The sequence below is a fragment of the Lynx canadensis genome, chromosome C1 (assembly GCF_007474595.2).
Source record: "Lynx canadensis isolate LIC74 chromosome C1, mLynCan4.pri.v2, whole genome shotgun sequence".
NCBI lineage: Eukaryota > Metazoa > Chordata > Mammalia > Carnivora > Felidae > Lynx > Lynx canadensis.
Window position 1 is genome coordinate 116,309,345 of NC_044310.1, and position 24,627 is coordinate 116,333,971.

Here is a 24,627-nt window from a genome sequence, read left to right on the forward strand (position 1 = left end):
TTTCTTAAGACTCTTCACCCTCAGGTGTATTCTTTAAGGTATTATTGTCGTGATCTTACTGATAAAGCATGTGAAGCCTGGAGACGGAGCCATCCAGCTGGCCAGTAGGGTTGGTAGAGCAGGTATTGAGTCCCAGATCTGTGTGACAAAGCCCTGCATTTTGTCCTGTTGTGGGCGCTGTCAGGGCAGCAGAGAAGTTTGAGCGAAGGCTCACCCGAGAGGTTTTCTGGTATAACTGGCAGAGAAGTACTGTGTCTTGCTTGAGGTCATACATAAGCTAGCTCGAGAGAGATGAGAAAGACGATAAACATGGGGTTCTGGATACTGGGAGTTTGTTCACAAATCTGAAGATGGTCTTGATGAAGTCAGGAGGCTTGGGTTTGTTTCCAGTTCAGTCACTGCTCAAACTTTGTAACTTTGGGTAAATCTTTTGGCAAACTCTTTGGTCTTTATTTTCCTCATTTGCAAATTCAGGATAGTATAGTCTGCATCTCAGGTTACTGTGAGATTATTCAGATTCACCCCAAAGTGCCTTAAAAACAATAAAGTACAACACGAGTGCAAAATATTATATTTACTGAAGCCACTCCAGTCTTCTGAGGCTTAAGGAATGTAGTGGTCTTCCTACCTAGCTTGTCCCTTACGGACTTTTTTGGAGAAAAGAATTTAGTATTTCATACAGATGTCATGCTCTAGGACGAAAACTGTGGTGGTTTCTGTTTTGGTGCTTTTTTTACTGGTGGTTTGGAAAGTAAGGGAGGCAGAGACTAGTCACAGACTTACAGGTCAAGGGGTCCAAGGAGCACTGCCACTTTTTTAGTTTTTAAACTTAAAAAAAATTACAAACTATCTGTAGAAAGTGCATGGAACACAAAGACACAGTTTATAAGTTGTGATAAAACTAATAGTTGTTAACTGCCACTCTGGAACAGATATAGAACATTGCCAGCGTTCCCCACAGTAACCACTCTCCTGACTTTTATGGTAATCGCTTTTCTTTTCTTTTCTTTTCTTTTCTTTTCTTTCTTTTCTTTTCTTTTCTTTTCTTTTCTTTTCTTTTCTTTTCTTTTCTTTTTTTCTTTTCTTCTCTCTTTTCTTTTTTTCTTTTCTTCTCTCTTTTCTTTTCTTTTCTTTTCTCTTTTCTTTTCTGTCTTATCACCTAAATATGCACTTTAAAATTATAGTTTATGTTTGCTTGTTTTTGAACTTCATACAAAAGTTTCATTACTTAGTGTCTGGCCTTTTCACTCGTTATTACGAGATTTATCTATACCATTGAGCATAGTTGTGATTCATTCATTTTTATTCTTGGGTATGAAAACCACAACCCATACATTCTATAGTAGATGGACAGACACATGGATTTATAGATTTAGGCTATTATAAATAGTGTTGCTTTGATGAATTTTGTATATTTCACCTGTTATATATGTGCAGGTATGTCTATTGGGCATATTCCTAGTGGTGGAATTGCTGCAAATTTTGTAGATAATAGCAGGGTGTTTTCTTTTCTTTTTAAATGTTTATTTATTTTGAGAGAGAGAGAGAGAGAGAAAGATGAGAGCATGTGTGTGTGTGGGGGGGGGGCAGAGAGAGGGAGAGAGAGAAGCCCAAGCAGGCTCCGCACTCAAAGCAGAGTCCGACACAGAGCTTGATGACACAGAGCTTGATACCATGATTGTGAGATCATGACCTGAGCCAAAATCAAGAATCGGAAGCTTAACTGACTGAGCCACCCAGGTGCCCCCAAAGATGTTTTCTGAAGTGTTGTTTGTACCAATTTACATTCCAACCAGCACGTATGAGAGTTTGCATGTTCTTGTCACACTTGGTATTGTCAGTCTTTAATTTTAGCCATCCTGGGGAGTATGTATCAGTGTCTCTTTATAATTTGACTTTCCATTTCTTTGATGATTAATGGAGGCTTAACAACTTTTCATATACTTCTGACCGTTGCTGTCTTTTATGAAGTGTCTGTTCAGCTATTTTGCCCATTTTTGTTCTGGGTTGCCTATTGATTGGTTTGTAGAAGATCTCTATATATGTACTGTATATTCTGGAATCAGGCCTGTGGTTGCTTATTTGTTTTATAAATACCTTCTTTCAGTGTGACTTGCCTTTTACTTTCTTACAGTGTTTGATATGCCAAAGTTCTTAATTTTAGTTTGATCCAGTTCATCGGTCTTTTCCTTTAGGGTTTGTGTTTATTGTGCCCTGCTATTTTCTTATGGTCAATTTCTAAAGCTTTATGGTTTTGCCTTTCCACACTTACATCTGTTACTGGGAATTCATTTTTATGTATGGTGTGAGGTAGGAGTCAGTTTCTTTCTTATTCCATATATTCAATTGACTCAGGGGCATTTATTTAAAAGAACAACCCTGTTCTCACTGGTCTGTAGTACCCACTTTCTCATAAGTTAAGTGCCCATATATGTGTGAGTCTGTTTCTTTATTCTGTCCTTTTAATACAGTTGTCTCTCCTTGACCTGATAGCACATTGCCTTAATCATTACCATTTTGTAATAAATCTTGATATCCAGTGGAAGCAAGTTTTATCACCTCTTGTCTCACCATTTACATTTCCGCATAGGTTTTGGAATCAATTTGTGAACTTCTTAAAAAAATACACAGTTGGGGGCGCCTGGGTGGCGCAGTCGGTTAAGCGTCCGACTTCAGCCAGGTCACGATCTCGCGGTCCGTGGGTTCGAGCCCCGCGTCAGGCTCTGGGCTGATGGCTCGGAGCCTGGAGCCTGTTTCCGATTCTGTGTCTCCCTCTCTCTCTGCCCCTCCCCCGTTCATGCTCTGTCTCTCTCTGTCCCAAAAAAATAAATAAACATTGAAAAAAAAAATTTAAAAAAATACACAGTTGGAATTTTGAGTGAAATTTTACTGAATGTAGATCAATTGAGGAAAAATGAGAATTTCACTGTACTGAATATTCCAACCTATAGTTTATCTTTCCATTTATTTTAGTGCTCTTTAATTTTTTTAATTGTTCCATAGCTTTTTGGGTAGATATTTATCTTGGCTTTATTCCTAGGTGTTTATTTTTATGCAATTAAATATGGAAACTTAAAAAAAATTCTTTTTGGCTTGTTGGTATGGAAATGTAGTTGATTCTTTTATCTATTGACTTTGGATTATTCAGTCTGCTTAGCTAACTTTTTAATTTTATAATATACCTGTAGATCTTCTAGATCTTCTATTTATATAGTTTCCATTAATAATGGCAGTTTTGCTTCTTTATGAGTTTTATTACCTCCAGTTGTTTTGGTTTTTTTCCCCTCAGTATTTCATCATGAAGTATGCTTGATTTGACACTTGGATCAAGATTTGGCTCTATCACCTTTGGCTGTTTGAATAATGCTGTTAGGAACATAGTGTACAAGTATCTTTTGGAATCCTGCTTTCACTCCTTTTGAGTATATACCCAGAAGTGGAGTTGCTGGATCATATGGTAATTTTGTGTTTAATTATTTGAGGACCCACTGTATCATTTTCCATTGTTTATATTCCTACCAGCAGTGTATCAAGAGTTCTAATGTCCCCATGTCCTCACCAGCATTATTTTCTTTCTTATTTTCGTTTTCATTTAAAAGGATGTTTATTATTTTGAGAGAGAGAGAGCAGGGGAGGGCAGAGAGAGAGAGGGGAAGCGGGGAGAGAGAATCCTAAGCAGGCTCTGCACTGCCAGCACAGAGCCTGATGCAGGGCTCAAAACTCAGAAACCGTGAGATCATCACCAGAGCCGAAATCCAACCAACTGAGCCACCCAGGTGCCCCCTTTTGCTTGTTTCTGTTTTTTTTTAAAGCAGGCTTTACTCCCAGTGCAGAGCCAGTGTGGGGCTTGAACTCACAACCTTGAGTTCATGACCTGACGTGAGATGTTGGATGCCTAACGGATTGAGCCACCCAGGCACCCCTCTTCCTCCCTTCCTCCTTTCCTCCCTTCTGTTATAATAGTGATCCAAATGGGTCACAGCTATTGCTTTTTACCTGCTGTTGCTGACTGTCCTTTTTGAACTCCATTTGAACTTATGTTCGTTCTTTTCTGTCTATTCTTTGTCTCTTACCTATTTTTTTTGAAGATTTCATCCTTTTGCCTTTTCATTGTGGATTTTTTTTCTGCAGACTAGTGTCCAGTGTGCTTTATTTATTTATTTATTCATTTATTTATTTTTCAATATATGAATTTATTGTCAAATTGGTTTCCATACAACACCCAGTGCTCATCCCAAAAGGTGCCCTCCTCAGTACCCATCACCCACCCTCCCCTCCCTCCCACCCTCCAGTGTGCTTTTAAACCCATCCATTGAATACTGAATTTTGGATATTGTATTATTTGGTGCTTTTGAAATTGATGTCACTTTTTAAAGTTCGTAATTTCTCTCCCCCAGATTTTAATCGTGTTTTATCTTCTTACGTATAGTAGGAATTACTATTATTATTATCATATTATTATAAGTAAGCTTTATATCCAACATGGGGCTTGAACTCATGACTCTGAGATCAAGAATCACATGCTCTACTGACTGAGCCAGGTGCCCCAGAATTATTATTTTAAATATTAATTATTTTCATGCGCATAGTTCAGTGTGTCTGTGTTTCTGTCAGTTTTCATTTCTAGGTATCATGTGTGCTGGTTATCTTTGGTGTATTTTGGACATTGTATTTGCAAATTGTTTAAAAAAGTAAAATGAGGGGGTGCCTCAGTGGCTCAATTGGTTAAGCGTTTGACTCTTGATCTGCCTCACATCGTGATCTCACAGTTCATGAGTTCGAGCCCTGAGTCAGGCTCTGTGCTGATAGTGTGGAGCGTGCTTGGGATTCTCTGTCTTCCTTTCTCTCTGCCCCTCCCCAGCTACATTTTCTCTCCCTAAAATAAATAAACCATTTAAAAAAGAAGTAAATTGAAGACTAGATTGGATGATGTCTCTCCATCCAGAAGTGCTTTGTGTTTTCATCTGCCTAGGGCTTTAGGGCACCACTAAGCCAAGATCATTTCCATTGATGTCAAGGATTGCTATTTTTTGGGGCCACCCAGATTCTTAGAAGCTAATCTGTGGTTGTTTAGGCTGTTTTACTTTCGTTCACTCTTCTGAGGTCTAGCTAGCCATTTGGATTTCTAACTCAAGTTGTAGGGGGCTATGCAAGCCACCAACCTTTGGGGGCTCTGGAATCCAGTCTGTTCTCCTGGACCCAAATGGATATTGAGAGTGATTCTCAGTGTTTTGGTTGCCCCTTCCAGTGTCTAAATGGCCCGAGGGCAGAAGTGGGGCATTTGCTGCAGGCTCCTCCCTCTGGATTTTACTTTATTTATGTTTCATGACCTGGTAACTACTCTTTACCTTCTTAGTTCTTTGATGTTTCCAACCAGATGTTCTTTTATAATTTAGCTAGCAATTTTAGTTGTTTTCAGCATGAGGGTGAGTCTGAGTTACTTTGCAATTATTACCTGCTTTTAAAAGCATTTTTTTTTTAATGTTTATTTATTTTTGAGGACAGAGGGAGACAGAACATGAGTGGGGAGGGGCATAGAGAGCGGGGAGACACAGAATCTGAAACAGGCTCCGGGCTCTGAGCTGTCAGCACAGAGCCGATGTGGGCCTCGAACTCACGGACCGTGAGATCATGACCCGAGCCGAAGTCGGACGCTTAACTGACCAAGCCACCCAGGCGCCCCTAAACGCATGTTTTTAAAGTTGTAGGATAAAGGAATTGTGTTGGACCTCGAGAAGCCTCCTGTTCTCCTCTGTTCTCATCTGTCAATGAATTCATTACTAAGTTAGATAGCTGTGTTTTGTTTTTGCTTTTGGTAAAGTAGGGGTTGATGACCACCCACCATGTACCCACTACTGTGCCTATGTGTGTGTGTGTGCGTGGTGTGTGTGTAATGGAAAGTTTGAAAAAATAACAAGGCATAATATTCCTTACATGTAAGGAGTTTAGTTGTGAAAACAAGCATAAACTCAGAAAATTGAATAGAATATTAAAGGAGGTGCTCAAGGTAATGCCAAATCACTGGCTTAGTGAACACCAAGGCATTAAGTCCTGGGTGTGAGCCCGACCTCCTCCTTGCCTCTGCCCTCTCTCTCCCAGGCTGCCTTCCTCATGCTGGTCACTGTGCCCCCTGTTCCAGCCCCCTGTCACCTCTTCTTTGCCATTACAGCTATCAGGGGCTGTCCCATCGTCTTCAAGACGTGTCTGAAGCCCTTGAGGAGCTGCCTCCCCTGCGATTCTCGGCCCTGTCGTGTGCTTAAGCTGTCCACATCGTGGCAGCCGTCTGTCTGCATGCACGCTTCCCTCGGCCTGCTTCCTTTGGTGCAAGGCTGGTTTTTCAAAACTTAGCTTCACACCCGCGTGACTTTTTTCTGGGAAGCCTTCTTGCTGTCTGAGTCCCTTGCTGTCGGGAATCACAAATCTCTGATGGACCACGGTCAGTGTCTGTTGCCATGGTAATGGCAGTGACGGTGAGCTGGCTATAACAGCCAGCGTGTGTGCGTGGTTCTAGCCCTGACCATGCACCAAGCACTATTTCAAGCACTTGACGTACACAAAGCGGACCTATGAGGGAGCTGTTACTGTTGTCCCATTTTACAGGTAGGAAACTGAGGTACAGAGGCTTCACGGCTAATAATTGTGGTCTTCCAGGCAGTGGCTTTATTCATGTATCCCCTTCTTCAGTAGGGAAATGGAAACATAGGAGCAAGGCCTGAGCTGCGAAGATAAATGTTTGTGGGTGACGATTCCCTTTCTTGCCCACTGGGGCTGTGACTCAGGGTGAACTAGACAACTATATATGAACCCCCCCTCCCCCCACCTACCCCGCTTCCCTTCCAAGTTTTGCTGTGATTCTGTTCTGTCCTCTCCTGTCCTATTTCCCTGGGTCTTAGCTGCCAAGCCAGCTTCTTGGGGGAGGTCTCTGGACTTCCCAGTCCATCTGGGCTAGACTTTTTGAAATTTACTCTGTAGGGTTTAGCTAGGCGTGATCTGGTCCAACCTACCAAGTAAACCTCCATCTTGGAAAGGATGAAGGCTGTGCTCCCTCCAATTCTACAGGTAGCTTAACTGATGATAAGTGCTGTGGTATCTGACAGAATTTTGAATCCTTTGAATAAGGATTATTATACTTTAGTGTTGAATGAGTGATGAAGGGATGTGGTGAGAACTCGAAGGCGGCAACATTAGTATTTCTGTAATGAATAATGCTCCCCACCTCCAACAAGTTATGCAACCATTACTCATGCTTAGGATTCATCAGGGAAAAGCCAATTCCATTTAATTAATGGGCTGCTCTTTTTTAAATACAAGCATTAATGTTTGGCACAGTTTTGGATTTACAGGAAATTACAGGATGGTACAGAGATTTCCGGTATACCCCCCACTCAGACTCTCCGTTAATATTAACATTAGTACGGTATTGTTGTTACGATTAATAAAGCAATATTGATGCATTCTTATTAACTCAAGTCCAAAGTTTATTCAGAGTTCCTCACTCCCCTCCCCCCCCCCCGTCCTTTATCTGTTCCTGGATCCCACCCAGGGTACACACTACAGTTAGTTGTCATGTGTCCCCAGACTCTTCCTCTAGGTTAGGACAGTTTCTGGACTTCCATGTTTTTGATGACTTTATCAGTACTGGTCAGGCATCTTGTAGAGTGTTCCTCTATGGGAATTTGACGTTTTCTTCATGATAAATGGGCTTATGGATTTTGAGGATGTAAAGTGTCATTTTAATCACACATCACAAGCATAGATATGTCAACATGATTTGTGACTGTTGTTATTGACCCTGATCATCTGGTTGAGGTGCATGTTTGTCAGGTTTCTCCACTGTAAAGTTATTTCCCTCTGCTTTCATACTGTACTCTTTGGAAGGAAGTCAGAGTGTAATACCTAATCCTCTTTAGCCCTGCGAGTAAAGCCACCATTTTAAAATGTGTTATACCATGACGTATTTAAAAAATATAAAAAAAAACCTGTTCTTTGTAAAAGAATTTTAGAATTACTCCTTTAATATCTCCAAGGTGCCAGCCCCTTTCATAGGGCATGTAGTAGACATGTTTGTGTCCTGATTAATGGGCAGTTTGAAGCAGTGAATTCCAAGCTGAATAGAAAGCCTGCGGTCTTTGCTTTTTCAAGCTCCTACGGGCAGGGGCAGACAGATGAGAATTCGGAATCATAATTATATTCCCTGATGTTAGGATTATTATCTTTGCCTCAGTCTTACGTGGTCTGTAAGATACCGGACTTCGTTTTTTTTGTTGTTTTGTTTTGTTTTTTTAAGAGGAGGCAAACCATAAGATAGACTTTTTTTAATGTTTATTTTGAGAGAGAACGTGTGAGTGGAGGAGGGGCAGACACACACACACAATCCAAGGCAGGCTCCAGCCTATCAACACGGAGTCCGACATGGTGCTTGAACTCAAACAGCAAGATCATGGCCTGAAGTCGGGCACTTAGCCGACTGAACCCCCTAGGTGTCCCTGGTTTGTTTTTAAAGCTCTTACAACAAGGCAACACTGCTTCCTACTGAGCAGGGAGGCTTATTTCTGATCGTGTATTGAAGCACAGAAGCGGATTTCGTGAGTTAAGCTTGCGTTTTGGGGGAGCATTTATGGTCTACACCGATAGATCTGCGAAGTGAGCTTGATGCAGTTGAGTTGAATTAGCGGGGAAAGCTGCTAAGAAAGTGTAAAGAAACTATGGGAACGAAAGTGGCAGGGAGCGAGCGCCGCTTGTAGGTTGAGAGAGGCGTAACAATCAGTGTGTGTCCAATTTTGCTCTTATTGAACTCAAAAGTCGTGGAAAAAAGGTTTTTCGTTTTTCCAAAAATTGCACCAAGGTAAAGCAGAGCTCTAGTTGATGCGGGTGTGTTGTGCAGGCGTTAGCAGTACTGCCCTCACTATACGCTCATTGGACAGTAGCGCAACCCCAAGAAAGGATGGTTGGCGAAAGCTGTTCGTGCGCTGCTAGCAGGAAGCGCCAATACCGGGTAGGGTTGGGGTGACTAATTCTCAACTGGCCCTTGCAGCCCTGGTAGCTAGTGTCCCTTTATACTGAGCACAGCTTCCGAAGGAAACCACCAACTCCCTGTTTCCTGAGGCTTCTGAAGGTCGCGCGTGGCCCGCTTAGTTTTACCCAGAAGGCCACGCGCCAGATGCGGGTAATTTGCATAACGTATTCCTCGTCGGGGCGGGGCTGTAGGGGGCGGGGCAGCGGTGCCGGTTTACACGCTGGTCCGCTCGCGTTCTGCATACGGACCCGCCGTGGCTTTTTATTTCCTTTCAAGTGACCGGTTGTTTTCTTATTTAAGCTGTGAACAGCTCTTTGCGTACCAGAGCAGCCCCTCTTGATAACCAGTTTTTTCTGCCGTTCGACATGCACTCTCCGGGCTCACGGACGGCGTTTTGAGCCCGGAATGAGGGGGCATCCGGCAGCTGGTGGGCGCGAGCTAGGCCCCGAGGCCGGCCAGCTAACGGGTTCCCGCCTGTTTTCCCTTGAAGGTGGTTTCTTCGGCTATGGACATCCTGTCTGCGCTGGTCACCCGGCTGCTCAGGATCGGTTCAAGGCGCAGATTGGCACAGGTGAGCTGTGGGTAGGTGTGGAGCGGGCCCCCACATTCTCCACCGTCCAGCCCCCAGCCTTCCCTCTGTCTCCCCAGCGCCTCCACTTAGCTGTATCCAACCCTTAGAGCTGGAGCCCCCCACCTCCCGCTGTCCTAGCCAAACCCCCTCCCAGCCAACCAACCCTCGTCTCCTCTTCAGTCTCCCCCTGCTGGCGCCGGCACCACTGCTCCCTCTCCCCTCCTGAGCTCACCCACAACCGCTGGCCTCACCGCACCTGCTGGCATGTTCACTGTTTCTGGTTTTACCATACCTTTCCGCCGGCTTCTTCTGTGTTCGTGTTTTCATACACAGTGTCACTGCTGTTCTTTCTTCTACAGATTAGCTGTCACATTTTTAGTGCCAACCAAATCATATTTGCCCCTTTTGAGGGGCATTGTGTTTTCTCACTGGAGAAGGCCTGCAAATCTAATACGGTTATATTCTTTCCAGGTCATTATCGTTGGTGTTAGTGTGTTCCCTTTGATCGTAAATGTTACAAGTGCATGTTTAAATGACCACTTTTTATTTTGGAGGGAAAACAGTATGTCAGAAAAATGAAATAAAAAATAAGCACAGGTTCGTTTTAGAGATGACACAGTCATTTCTCAATTCCTGACCTCTGGGATTTCATGGTAGTATAAGCACCAAGCAGCTCTGTTTGTACACACATTTCCTTATAGAACTTCTCCCTTTCAGTGCTGCATGTGTATTTGTTATTATTATTATTACTATTTGTTTTGCTAACTTCCTGGTCAGCATGCTCTTTCAGACAAGGTCAAGAACTCTTTCCCACTCTGGCACTAACTGTCCATCTGTAAATAAAAACTTCCCTTTTATTTATTTATTTGTTTGTTTTTAAAAACTTTTTTTTTAATGTTTATTTTTGAGAGAGAGAAAAACAGAGCTCGAGCAGAGGAGGGGCAGAGAGAGAAGGAGACATAGAATCCAAAGCAGGCTCCACGTTTCTGAACTGTCAGCACAGAGCCCGACGAGGCTCTTAAACTGTGAAATCATGATCTGAGCCAAAGTCAGACGCTTAACTGACTGACCCACCCAGGCACCCCAAACCCTTGTTACTTTTAGACATTTCATATCCTTATAGCATTATAGTTTCCTCCTAATTAACTGAATTATTCAGGGATAGCTCTCGTTAAAAGAAAGTTTATGGAGAAGCAAGTAAGCCGATTTCTGTTAGGTGAATGCTCTTGGAGTGCTAGCAGGTGGCCCACACCTGGGTGTGTGGAGGATGGGTGGGGACCTTGACTCTCTCTAGAGCACGTGCATGTACACTCTGTAGAATTCACAAGTTGTAGATGAAAGAAGGATGGAGTCTTGAGTGCCCGCTCCTTTTACCTCCGGTGAATATGCTGGACCCCCTCCTTTACCTAGATTTCAATTTGTGTTGACTCTTTCCTGCCAGGATCTGCCACTGACATCCATTTTAATTTTTTTGCCAGCTTAAAACTGTGTTGATAGCTAGCTGGAGGAGGGTGGGCTAAGGAAGAAGACTGGTATAGGATGTCCGAGCAAAGGACTTCCGGATTCTCAGACCCAGCTCCTGTGGATTTTAGTGAGGAAAGTAGAACCGCGCGGATCCGTGGGTTTAGATTGGCGCACATCATTTAGGCCAGGATTTTGTCTTCCTGGGGATTGAAATACCCAGTTGGTGACTGCAGGACCTGACCTTCCCCCCCCCCCCCGGCCCCCCCCTACCCCCACAGGCTTTCATTTGATGAATTTGCATTTTGATTTTCAGTGTTGCCAAGTTTAATAGACAGACTGGGAGATGCTAAAGACTCTGTGCGAGAGCAAGACCAGACTCTGCTGCTGAAGATCATGGATCAAGCTGCTAATCCCAGGTAGGGCGGGGCGGTGCGTCTGCCTCACTCAGCATCCCTGGTGACTCCATATAAAAAGAATTTCTTTTACAGCTGTTGTGTTTCATGTGAAAAATTTCCGTAGCATTTAAGCCTGCGCCCCCACGCCCCATACAGGATGGTTAAATAAGTAATAAGTAGCAAAGGGTTATACTTTGAATAAATTAGTGGACTTAAACATGAGTATCGAGTGCTTGGTTGAATCCATTAGATTCTTGAGCTCGTGTGTGTAACTGACTCGGTTTCTCTGAAAAGAGGCGGTTGTGGTGTCTGGAGGGTCAGGAGCCCTGGCTGGAGCCCTCATTCCGATCTGCTAGTGAGCTGGGGCTGCGGGGACAGGGGACAGAGAGGACACAGCCCTGCCTTCCAGGCTTCCGTTGTGTCATGTTCAGGGGGTGGGGTGGGACGGGGTGGTGGAGGGATCAGAAAAGCCATCCAGGGAGGGTAGTACCCAGAATGTGTTACGAGGTGAATGGATGCGTGGCTTTGCAGATACAGCGGGGACCGCTGTTGTGGACCGGGGAGAGCGGTGTAGGAGTATGTGATCTTTTGCATGCCACCCAAACCTCTCTCGGCTTTCATTTCCTCACCACGAAACGGGGGCTGGTTACACCTTTCTTTCAGAGCTTTTGGGATAATCACATGCAGTTATATAAAGGAATGTGTTTGGAAAAGCTGTGTGTTGATATACGAATATAAGTCACTATTTTTCAGTGTGCTCTGGAGAGGACGAAATGGGTGAGTTGAGGCTGGGCTGACTTGGCACCTGCGAGAGGTCCCTCTCCTGTTGGCCCTGTATTAAATGAAGGCTCCTCCTCTCCTCTCCTCTTCTGTCCTTTGTCACCTACAGTATGTGTGGGACCGGATGCTGGGAGGCTTCAAGCACAAGAATTTCGGACTCGGGAAGGCACGTGCCTCTGCCTTGTTGCCACACTCAATGCGTAAGTCTGGGTGGGGCCTAAGGGTTTCCCTGGCCAAGCATGTTTATTTTCATTTTATTTTTTTTTAAGTTTATTTATTTATTTTTAGAGAGAGAGAGAGAGAGGAGGAGGAGGGGTGGAGAGAGACAAGGAGAGAAGAGAGAGAGAGAGGGAGGAGGGGGTAGAGAGGGAGAGAGAGAATCCCACGCGGGCTCTGCACCATCAGCATGGAGCTTGAACCATGTGGTCGTGAGACCACAAGATCATGACCTGAGCTGAAATCAAGAGTTGGACGCTTACCGACTGAGCCACCCAGGTGCCCCAGGTGCCCAGGATTTTATTTTTAGCTTTGTGTTTTGAGGTAACTATAGGTTTCAGGAGGTTTCAGAGAAACATCCTGGGAAGTTCCGTGGACCCCTCCCATAGTCCTTCAGTGTTAACATCTTACATCTTATATAGCACAGTGCCAGCACCTGGAAACCAATCGATGCAGCGCACAGGGCTCCTACAGATTCCTCTGGTTACACACAGGCGTGGTGGGTGCTAACCTGTCCATTTCTGTCACGTGTGTAGCTCTGGGGAGCCAGCCCTCCAGCAAGGTACAGACCTGCACAGCACCCCAGGCTCCCTCACGCTAGCAACCCCCGGCAACCACTAATCTGTTCGCCATCTCTGTGATTGTGTCGCTCAAGAGTGTTATACAAATGGAATCATACAGAATGAGAATGTAACCCTTTGAGATTGACTTCTTCCACTGAACATAATTCCTTTGAGGGTTGGTATGGGGTATCGCCTACACAGCCAGTTCCTTTCTTTTCATCGCCCAGCAGATTCCACGCTACAGACTTAGCCACTCGCGTCACCATTCACCTGTTGAAGGCTATTTGAATAGTTCCTGCTTTCTGGCTAGTACAAATACAGGTGCTGTGAACGTGTACGTACACGTCCCGCCATCAATATAAGCTTTCCTTTCTCTTGGATCGGTGTCCAAGAGGGCCATTGCTGGGTCGTTTGGTAGGTTTTAACTAACTTTAAAAGAAGCTGCCAGACTTTTTTTAGTTTTAAAAGGAACTGCCAAACTGTTTTCCAGAGTCGTCTGTACCATTTTACATCCCCACCAGCCAGTGTATGAACGATTTTAGTTCTTCGTATCTCTGTTAGCAGTGAATGTTCTCATTGTTTTTCATCTGACCCATGTTCTTAGGTGTATGGTGATACCTCATTGTAGTTTAGTTTGTACTTTCCTAACGACGGAGCGACATGGAATATTTTTTCATGTGCTTATTTGTAGGAGAGGCAAAGATTTTTAAAACAGAAAAGTTACATGTCACTCCTTCTGATCATAAAGTGACACTGTATATGTCTGAAACGTGCATCAGGAAGAAAATAATGATTACGTACCTTTCTGCCACCTTCGTGCAATCACTGTCACCTCGCGGCACATTGTAGTCCAGCCTGTAAAGTTATATTATTTTCAAAAACAAAACGGGATGACATTTATGTCACCTCGTAAAATTTTCCCCTTCTCATTAGCCTTTTCAGTGCCGTTAAGTTTGCCCAAACGTGTCTGGAGTTTTAAAAAAGCACTTCTTGGTTAGGATCACAGTAATTTCACTTCTGAGAATGTGCCCTAAGGAAGACATGAGCTTACCAGAGAGTTGTATTCGCAAGGGCTATTTGGGGCCATGTCCTGTGACGGTGGAAAGCGGTCAGGGACGTCAGTGCTGCCCAGCTGGGTCGGTGTTCAGCTGGAACCCTCCGCGGCCACTGGGTCTTTCCATCCAGCGGTCATTAACCGAACGTCAGCCTGGGCAGGTGGAGAGTTAATGAGGACCCTCAGGGACTTGCGGTTTCGTTGAGAACACGGAGTTGGGCAGAATAGGAAGTGCGTGATAGGATACTAACGCAGGGCAGCCATGTGGGAGGCAGGCAGCGCTGTGGGAAAGGCTGGCAGCCAGATCGGGGAGAGCCCTGAGTGCCAGGGAGAAGGCGCGTCAGCGAGCAGCACGGACGGCTTTGAACTCTGTGCAGAGGAGGCCTTTGTGGTGCACCGATTTTGGAAACCAGGTGGGCGGAAGAGTTGGAAGATGGGAAGGAGGGAGAGCCTAGGTGGAGGGGGCGATAGGGCCCTGGGGAGGGAGAGGGAGGGGGGGAGTGTTTCTTCCCTTTGTTCTCACCAGCACTAAAGCACTCCTTTTGTTTCAGCTCTGGAGCACACACTTTAACACTAAGCAAGATTGTGCCACATATATGTAACTTACTTGGAGACCCCAACAGCCAGGTGAGTATATTTTGGTGAGGAAGAAGTATCCTGCTTACAGACCATCAGGAATGCATTTTGGGGTCCTGTGTATACCTGGTAGGCGGGTGGGACTTCATTCCTGTTTGTAATGCTCTGATTATCGTTCCAGATACTAGCATTAGAGCCCGTTAGCATTAATAAGGTATCACTGGTGAACGTGGTGGCCCTTCTGCCCTGTTCTGTGTGTGGCTGAGGCCTCACTACCTGTGAAGTGACATCCTCTGTGCCAGCCTCCAAGATAAGGTGCTGGAGTCACTCCCTCTCCAGCCAAGAGGGGGTGAGCTCGGGGGAGAGTGATCAGTGCTGATTGAAGTCAGATAGGGTTTGACTCTGGGGGGAAGGGAGATTAGATGGAAAGGGCCTGAGCAGTGTGTTCTGAGGGGATGGAAACTTCCCTGTATTTTGTGTGGGTGGTGACCCCTTTGGTATATGTAGCTGCAAATTCCTTGACCCCGGACAAACTCTGGATGTGTTTTATGTAATCTTCCATAAATCAAAAACCGAACACCCGAGCACCACCTCCTTTGTGTAAGGGAGGGAGAAGAGCCGGCAGTCTGGGCAGTCAACAGGCAGGTCCCAGAACTTTCCAAGCCTGGGCTTCAGAAGTGCCAGTTTTTCCCCACCAGTCAGTCTGTTTGTCACCGAGAGTCCTTTGTGTTACATTAGTTCGCTCGTAGGGGCTCATCAGAAAAACACCTCAAAGATAAAGGGGCCGAAAATTGCAACAGTAGTTCCCAAAGAAATACATGTGGTAAGCGGCCTCTCATTTTAGGCTGTGACGGTGATCGCTGACGTGCCCCCCAGAGAGGTCGTGCCAGCTTGTCCTCCACCTCCCACCCCACCCCTGCTCCAGCCCCTTTCCCCACTCTTCTGGCTTTGCCTTTTCTCACCTCCAGGCCTTCACTCCGCCACGCAGCGCTGCTTCCGTTCAGGTGCCCAGCCCCTCCTCTGGGCATGTGTGCTGACCGATCCCCCCCATCCCCCACCTGCTTTCCTCTTGCCACTCCCTCCTTTGTCCAGCTTCACTGAAAGTATATGACACTGGAAGTGGGATTTTTGGATTTTTTTTTTTTAATGTTTATTTTGAGAGAGAGAGAGAAGGCATGCAAGGACTGGAGGGGCGAGAGAGGAGGAGAGAGGGAGAGAGAGGAGAGAATCCCAAGCAGGCTCCACCCCATCAGCACAGAGTTCATTCTGGGGAATTGAACCTCAGGAACCTGTGAGATGGTGACCCCGAGCCGAAATCAAGAGTCAGTTGCTTCACACCGCTGAGCCACCCAGGCGCCCTGGGATTTTTAGAACGCTTTAATTTACTGAATTATGCTTTCTGTTTCAACATTAATTTGAAAGAAACTAAAAAAAAAAAAGTTCTAAGTACCAAATGGGTTATTTTGTCTTTCTGTCTTTTTGGTTTTCTTTCCATTTTTGTTTCCCGGGGGAGAAAAGTCCATCATTGATCACTGCTATCACACGGTATCCTTTAGTCCAGCAGAAAAGCCAGCCTGGCTGGCGGAATTTCCTTGTTCCTAACTCAGGCGCTGCCACTGGCCACACGGGTGACGTGGAATATGCGAGCTGGGCCTCTGGGACACCCGGCCCTGGGGCAGAATGAGGTTGGCGCTCAGTGGCAGGTTTCGGCAGTCTGCCTCAGAGCCAGATAGAGCCAGAGTGGCTGAAACCACACTCAGGTGACCAACTGCAGCCTCACGTCTGCCTTGGCAATGGCCATCTGCACCCGTATGTGTGCGCCCACAGACACGCACGGTCCACGTCTCCCAGAACCCTCCCGCCAGGAGACTTTAACCACCCGCTTCTCTGCACCGCCGCACTCCATCAGTCCTGCTCCTGGGGTGTGTGAGTATGCTGCAGGTCCTGTGTTCTTGCCCTTACTTTAACCTTCAACATCGGTCTTTCCTGCTGTGGGCCCCGCAGGTGGCCCGCCTCCTCTGTGTCCCAGTAAACAGTGGTCCAGTGAGGGAGGTCATAGATCTGAAAGACCTCAGATTCCATAAAGCATTCAGCGTGGGCCTGCCAGGTAGCGTTAATATATGGGGCTCTTGGAGTCCCAGCGGCCCCAGATGTTGGGGTTCCTTTTTTCTGGTGAGCCTGAGGGTGGCAGAAGCCATAGGGGACCCATTCGCTTGCGTGTACAAGTGAGCACTACGTTGTGCCTTCATCCTGAGCGAGTTACTTTTACAGAACTTGCTTCTCTGTTGGAGTACAGTACTTTGTAGTGCCAAAGAAAACGTGTGCCTCTGTATCTCTTGCATCCGGGGTGCTTTAGACCCTCAAATGCTGTCTGACCCTGTAGCTTTGTGGGCCTGAGGAATGATGGTTTCAAAGGCTTAGGATGTTGGTTTTGAACATGTAGATAGCTCCATTCCACTAGCCATTGTGTTGAGTGTTTTGTACACACAGGAGTGTAGGTCACAGACTGCTGGCCTGAAACCGAATTGCATTCTAACAGACCTGGCATACCTGTCTGTTACACGTGTCTGCACAACGTTTTAGCTTTACGTTAGCGTTTTAGTGTTTTTTTTTTTTCTTAAACGTTTATTTTGAGAGAGGGAGAGGGCTCACACACGTGACTGGGGAAGAGGCAGCGAGAGAGGAAGACAGAGGAGCCAAAGCAGGCTCCACACTGTCAGCACAGAGCCCGATGCAGTGCCCGAACTCACAAACCGTGCCATCACATCTGAGCCAAAGTCGGGCGCTTAAACCGACTGAGCCACCCAGGCGCCCCTAGAGTCTTGGTGTTTTTACATTTGTCGTATTTCCGACTTCCCTTGAGAGATGAGGAGATGTGACAGAGCTGCCCTGTATTCCTCCAAGGCTGGGTGATGGCAGCCTGTGTGCCCGACCCTCCATATTCCCTTCCTCTCTGCCAGTGGGGCCCCGGCCGGTGCCATTTGTCGTTACACACCCACCCTGCTGCGCTCGGTTATCATGCTCCCTGCCTGGGCCATGTAGGCACTTTAGCTGGGCATCTAGCAGGCACTCAAATTTGTTGAGTGAGTTTGTTACTTCCTGTGGCCTTCAAAGCAGCCTTCAGCTCACAGAGGAGGACTTTGGGACTAAAATAGTTTACGTATTTTATGCAGGATGACTCAGCCCCTAAAAGGCCAAGCAGGTACCCAGATCTACGTTACTCTCAGGCTAGTATTTCCACTAAATCCTGTTGATGGTCCAGACTTTCTAAGTAGGACAAGATCTTGCTTGCTCATTAAGGTGATTGGCTGTGAACAAATGCCATCGTTAGAAAGTGAGCCAAGCAATTGTCTTACTAGTGATCCTCAGGACACAGTGGCATTAACTATTTGTGTGATACTACGTGTCTCCATATAAACACTGCTGCCTGACATCAGTAGGTATTTCTTTTCCCAAATAAACTGATAGTCTGTTTGAGTCAGCTTGGGCCGCCATAACAAAATACCATGGACCCGGTGGCCTGCACAGAAATTTATTTCTCACAGTTCTGAAGGCCGGTAGTTGGAGATCAGGGTGCCGGCGTGGTCTGGTTCTGGTGAGGGGGGCCTCTTCCGGGTGTGGCAGACTGCTCCCGCCCTGTGTGCTCCACCTGACCTCTTTGTACACGAGTGGAGAGGGAGCCAGCTCATGGATTGTCTTTTCTTACGAGACACCAATGCTGTTGTGCCAGGGCCCTACTCTTAGGACTTCATTTAACCTTAATTATCCTCTTACATAGGTTTCTTGTCTCTAAATGCACTCATTCTGAGGTCGGGCTTCAGCATACGGTGGGGGGGGTGGGGGGGTGGGACACAGACATTCGGTCCATGGCGTGAGGTTTCCCTTTTCCACCATAAAGGGAAAAGTTCTCAGTGAGGTTCCCTGTCTGTAACACTGTTCAGGAGTATGTGCAGGATCGAGGACTGTAAATTGTTCTTTGTGTCCCTACTTCCTTCCTCTGTCTTTTCTCTGTTATTTTGATTTTCATTGCTTGAGACCCAGTCCAAAATCATGTTGCTCCCCTGTCTGGGCCTGCTGGAGTAAGGACACATCTCCCCTCCTCCCCAACCCTCACAGGTTGGCCTTGGTTCCAGGGCACAGCATACTAAAATTTTTTCCCCATGTTTTGATTTGCAAAATGTTCAATCTAAAGAAAATGGTAGGGCCAGTAGTAACCTCCATATTTACCAGTTAACATTGGTTTTCTCTCTCTCCGTGTGCATACACACACCCACCGCAGAAATGCACTCTTTTTTTCCTGAGCCATTTGAAAGTATCTTACACGTGTGAGAGTTTGACGCTGAGATACTTCAGTGGATATCTCTCAATAGCAAGGGTATTTTGTCGTGCAACTGCCGGCTATTTTCTCATTCAAGAAATTTCAACATTGCTACAATGATCATGTTTGACGGACAGGACAGTCCACATTCAAATTTCCCTGTTTCTGTTTGTTTCATATCTGTTCTGTTTCTTAAGCCTTGCTTATTGCTGCTTTATGAGTCATGTTTGGTTTGGCCAGCCACTCACCTGCTCTTCCTGAAGCACGCGCCTGCATCTCATGCTCTCCTACCTTGACACCAGGCTGTACCTTGTTTGGAACCTGTCTCATTCCGTCTACTTACCTGGTAAAGCACTGGTCCCCAAGCACATTTTAAGTGGTCCCTTCCTCTTCCAGGAAATGTTTCTTGGTATCTTCTGTGTGCTTACTCCCTTCCCTAAACTGTGGGAGCTCTTTGTACTCTTATATAATGTTCACAGTGATCGTGCTCGTATTAAATATAGGAATTTATGGGCTCCCCCCGGCCCCCCAACCCCTGTCTCCTTTCAGGACTGTAGCTTCTTGAATACAGGGCTCTGTGTAGAATTTACTACCCATTTTTGTTGCTCCTTAAGTATTATTTTATTGAGTTAAATCTAGAATGCTTTTTACATGGTATTTTGTTTTTTGTATAATTCACTTATTTGTAGTGTTTTCTGTTTGGGGAGGATGGTCTGAAAATTCTGGTTTCCTGACATCATCTGAAAGAATTGAAAGAACGAAGGGATGTGGACTTTACATGTCTACCGGGATGGGACCTGAATTTACTCACTGGAATTGTACAGCGACGTCAGCCTGTCAAACATGGCTCTGTCTAGTCAAATGTCTATAAGGGATTGTATCACAGTCACCTTGGTAGATCGGTGATACACTCGGGGTGGTGTATAGTCTGTTGTGTCCCAGCAGCGAGTGCTGTGGATTGACACAGAGCAGCTGTAAGATCTCTTCTTTACATCTAGGTTCGAGATGCAGCAATAAACAGCTTAGTGGAAATTTACAGACATGTAGGAGAACGTGTGAGGGCAGATCTCAGTAAAAAAGGATTACCACAGTCCCGGTGAGTTCAGACTTTTTTCCTTTCTTCTCGTCTTCCCCTATTCTTTTTTTCAGTTAACATCTTGGTTTGCACTACTTAATTTGTTGTAATTTTATGAAAGAATATATGGTTGGAGGATTGGTGGTTGGGGATCTTGTCCAGATCCTGTGTCCTGGCCCCTCCCATTCTACTTCTTCAAAAGGAGGATTATCACCCAGACACCTAGCCATGTTTCATGCTGTGTGTTGATTTTAGAAGTATATTTAAAATCGAGTGGTGTTGAAAAATTCACCATTCTTGTGGTTCCTGTAGTTCTGTATCTTGTATGCACAAAGCACCTCATGGACTAGGTGCTTAAAATATATTTGTTTGAATTAATGAAGCCTTTCCAGAATGAGTCCGGATAGAAATAGAGAAGTAATTCTTTGAAATGGTAGTATTCTGTCAATCTCAGTACATCGAGACCAATGCAAGGAGCTCAGCGTCTCATCAGGTCCAAGACAGCCTGGGTCCATAGATGTCTCTGTTGTAGTCAAAATTGTAAAAAATAGTGAACAACTGGATATCCATAATTTTAAGTGTGATGGACAAACCTTCAACCTTTTGGTGCCCCGTTACTTTAAGTGAGAGAGTAATGCGTGAGTCCTGGGAAGCTGGACGTGGCCTCAGCTTATGGAGTAGCTTATCCGAGCCTGTCACTGCATCCCTGGAGATACCAAAAGCCCAGAAACGTGAAGTGTCTTGGGAGAGTACACAGAAGCCCTGTCTCCTGAATCCCCTTTTAATTTTCTGTACCCTGTTTCACAAGAGGTTAGAGAGTCTTGGGAGTCCAAATATGGAATGGGACTTTGAAATATACAGGAGTCCTTTGTCTTGATGTCCCTTGATTGGATGTGATGGAAGTGGACCTTTTACCCTAAAGTAGGAGTTCCATGAGCAGTCAAGTGGGGCTCTACTCTGTTGTCGTGAGTCCTGTCTGACCCCAGGTTGTCACCATGGCACCTGAGCTGCGTGCAAGATAATTAGGTGGGGATAAAACTATTTTCATGTTTTTGTATAACATGTCAGCTGTGAGAATAGACTTTTTTGTTACTGTGTTTTATGAACCTCAGCTTTCTGGTCTTTGCGTATATGGGAGAACACTTAGGAGAAAGACGAACCCAAAGATTAAAGCACTGCACAGTGTCCCAGGGAAAATTGGAGGGCCCGGGTGAGCAGGGAGAGCAGGGCTGGAGGGAAAGGGCTTCTTACTGAAGCCCTGACGTCAGCATCACCGTTGGGAGACAGGCTATGAGCACTGAAGCCCTTCCCTGCTCTCCAGGGATGGCTTCACCAGGCTATGTAGCTTGCGGTGGCCCCAGGCCACGAGCACACCATCTCACCCAGTGGGACTTCCTGCATCCTGTCTGAAGGCTGCTCCTGGGTCCGGGAGGTGACAAGGGAACACGGAGCTCTCGAGAGGCGAAGGTGCAAAGGAGACTACTGTCCTTGGGGAGGCCTTCTCGCAAGGCTGGCTTTGGGCTGGCAGCTGGCAGCTGGCAGCTACGATCTGGGGGGCTTCCCACCATTCCCAAAGAGTGGGCAAGAGTGGGTCACGGTGCCCCAGCAGTGGGTGTTATGCCAAACACCTGCTTTCCTTCTGGGTGTCCGGCATTTTGGTAAGTGCTACGCAGGGGGTGTCTGCGTGACCAGCCCGGCAGAGAGCGGGGAGACAGCACGGCACACGTGTCGTCACAGCTCGCTGGGGGCATTCAGCACATCTTCTGTGACTCCCCTCCACTGGGAGGGGCTCTAGGAAGCTTGTGCCTGGTTTCCTCCAGACCTCACCCCACGTACCTTCTCCCGTTGCTGGTTTCTCAGAGAGTCCTTAAGTATGGTAGTGATTGCTCTGAGTGTGACTGTGTGCCGAGTCCTGAGTCCTTCCAGTCCGTCATTAAACCTGGGGCTGGTCTTGGCAACCCCAACACAGAGAGCGATTTAGGTAAGGTTCTAGGGGCATTTAATGCCAGCCAGAGCTGGGGCTAGAACCTTTTTGTCCAGACTCCCAGTACTGGTGTTTTTCCACTACCACCTCCTTTTTTTTTTTTTTTTTTTTTTTTTAATATTGAAAAGCTACAGAAGAGTTGGGGCCTCCGAATGAGAATGAGGTTTGCCGATATTTCATGTGACCTAAATTACTTCCTACAAATTGTAGACCACACGGAGAGGGCAGTCCTAGGGAAACGGGCCCACATCCTTCACGGCTGTCGTCGTAAAACTGGTGGACACAGTGCCTGGAGAGGGAGGCTGTTGGTGCTTCAACGGCATCATTCGGTGAAAGAAGCCAAAACTTCATGTTTCTTGTATTGATTACAAGACCCTTCACTAGCACTGTGACGGTCCGCGGCCCTGGCTGCCACCTTTATTTCGATTTTGCCGGTGATACGTACGAATGGAATGAAATTCCTCTCTTTTAAAGAATCCTCCGGTTGTTCAGAAAATTCACTTGTCTGCTATATGTGGCTCCAAGTGGCTGACGGGAGTACTTGAACGTTCTAGACTTCTGGTACATCGTTGACATACACCTATTTTGCTGTTATGTGAGCATCGTTGATTTTCAGCCTAGCAAGATGCCACAGGACTAATAAAATATTGTGGGATGTGCGCAGTGCTTTCTGACGCTTTGGATGTAATCCTGAAATAGAAATGCTGTACTCTTAAGAGTTTGTCCATTGAGTAAGTGTTTGTATTTGAGAAGATTAATTCGATCTCTGAGAAATACATGATGCAACAAGATGCCTTCACATCAGCTGATAGTGACTTAAAGATAAGAGCCATAATGTGCTTTGAGGTGCGGTTTCTTTTTTCCATTTCACAGCTGGGCAGACGCTTGCCTTTCGTCAGCTTCATGTTGGGGGGACTGGACCTTCGCTTTTGGGTCATGTATTCAGTTATGATTTGGGTCTCGTTATCTATCTGGTGGCTAAAATCACATGGAACCAGATAACGTGGAGATAGTCAACAACATCTTCTGCACATCAGAAGGTCTCAGCATAGTTGAGTTTGGTCAGTATAGCATTTTACAGTCTTACACACATTGTCTTCGCAGGTTCGTGCACATGGTGTGGTCGGAAGTAACGTGATGAAATTTCTGCCTGACTTTGTAAGATGCCGTGTTGTCGTGCAGTATTGTGAGACATGTGTGGCACACCTGTAGTTCCTTGTGGCTTACTTTCCTAGACACAGACTTTTAGCCCACTTTGACATTCACTGTCACCCCATGGCACGTTCCAGAAAATATCTTTATCCACCATGACAGATTTTAGTTCACGAAGTTTATGGTGTTAAATTGCTTCTGAGACCGTCATTTGGGAACCAGACTCCTCAAACAGTAGCGCTTTAAACCTGAAGGTCCTTTAATTCGTAGATGGAGCTGTGGCCTGGTCCTCCGATGCATTTGTTAGCACCTGGCCTCGCACACCTATAGTTTGCATGGCTCTGTCAGTGTGTTTGTTGTGCTACCTCAACTTAAAAAATTTATGAACATCCACTAGTCATTACTAACAGTTGTGTCGCTAAGGGAAGAATGAAACTTATTTTTAAGTTGCTTGTGTAAGCTTTAGTGGTATAGAGAGGGCCCAAGGCAAAAGCAGAGGAGAAATGTGTTCTGTGATGTTCCTTCATTTTTTAACTTTTATCTTATATGCGAGGCATTTACACAGAGTGACTCAATTTATAAGATACACGGAAGAAAGGCAGTCCCTTACCCTTCTGCCATCTCCCCCCAGAGGCAAACACTGGGTGCTGACTGCCCTGTCTCTGTGATTGTAAATACTGTGCACGTGTTTGTCCTATGTGGTTTCTGTCGCTGTAAGAATTGTACTTTGCATGACGGAGGATGAATTTCAGCTCCTCCTGACCATGCCAAGCCACTTGACATCTCCTTGTCCACCAGTTGTAGCTATGTTTTACTTGTGGTTATGACAGCATTTTGTTTATATTATGACCGTGTGTGCTGTTTACAGCCCACTGTACCCAGGGAACTGATGGCTTTACCCTTTTTTTCTGCACAACCTTTTGTTTTCCCTGGGTTAATGATGGTCTTACTTTCATTTGAGTAGTTGTCTCCATGCGTACCGTGTGCTAGTACCGTCTGCACACTGCCCTTGAACCTGCTCCAGTCTGGACTGGCTGCCCTCACCATCTCTTCCTTTATCGTCCTGACGTCTCTCTCTTGTCATCATCCTGGGGCTTCACTTCTGTCTTCTTAGCCGGTGCACCTGTTTCTCAAAGACACATCTTCTCTTTCCTGGTTTTCTCTCTCACTTGAGTTGTGCATATTCTTCAGTAGCTGTCCGAGAAAGAGACATGGAGAAGGAAAACTTTTTTGACTTTGAGGTGTCTTTGTTCTATCTTGATATTAATAGTGTGCTGCGGTTTAGAACTCCAGATTGGAAGGCTTTTTCCAGAATGTTAAAGCCAGTGCCCCATTGTGTCCAGCTTTCAGTGTTTTCTACTGAGAACTCCAAAGTCCTTCTGATTCTTCATCCTATGTAGATAACTTTGGTTCTCTTTGCACCCAGAGTTTGTCTGAAACTTTATGTCAGGGGGCTTTTACGA

At 45.7% G+C, this 24,627-nt stretch overlaps 2 protein-coding genes and 1 non-coding gene across 3 annotated transcripts in view; 2 read left to right on the top strand and 1 right to left on the bottom strand.

The window, feature by feature from the left end:
* The window catches only part of LOC115522035 (CLIP-associating protein 1-like), a 104,496-nt gene extending 84,461 nt beyond the window's left edge, over positions 1 to 20,035 (top strand). Inside the window, 6 exon segments of the mRNA XM_030327622.1 lie at positions 9,507 to 9,554; positions 9,557 to 9,587; positions 11,365 to 11,465; positions 12,333 to 12,426; positions 14,611 to 14,686; positions 19,952 to 20,035. Of these exon segments, the coding sequence (XP_030183482.1) occupies positions 9,507 to 9,554; positions 9,557 to 9,587; positions 11,365 to 11,465; positions 12,333 to 12,426; positions 14,611 to 14,630 (294 nt within the window). The 3' untranslated portion in view covers positions 14,631 to 14,686; positions 19,952 to 20,035.
* LOC115522664 lies at positions 8,825 to 8,949 on the bottom strand. Its single transcript, XR_003971550.1, has one exon. It is a non-coding gene; the product is annotated as a U4atac minor spliceosomal RNA (small nuclear RNA).
* The window catches only part of CLASP1 (cytoplasmic linker associated protein 1), a 170,322-nt gene continuing 162,123 nt past the window's right edge, over positions 16,429 to 24,627 (top strand). Inside the window, exons 1-2 of the mRNA XM_030323685.1 lie at positions 16,429 to 16,557; positions 19,952 to 20,049. Of these exons, the coding sequence (XP_030179545.1) occupies positions 16,429 to 16,557; positions 19,952 to 20,049 (227 nt within the window). The remainder of the gene's footprint in view (positions 16,558 to 19,951; positions 20,050 to 24,627) is intronic.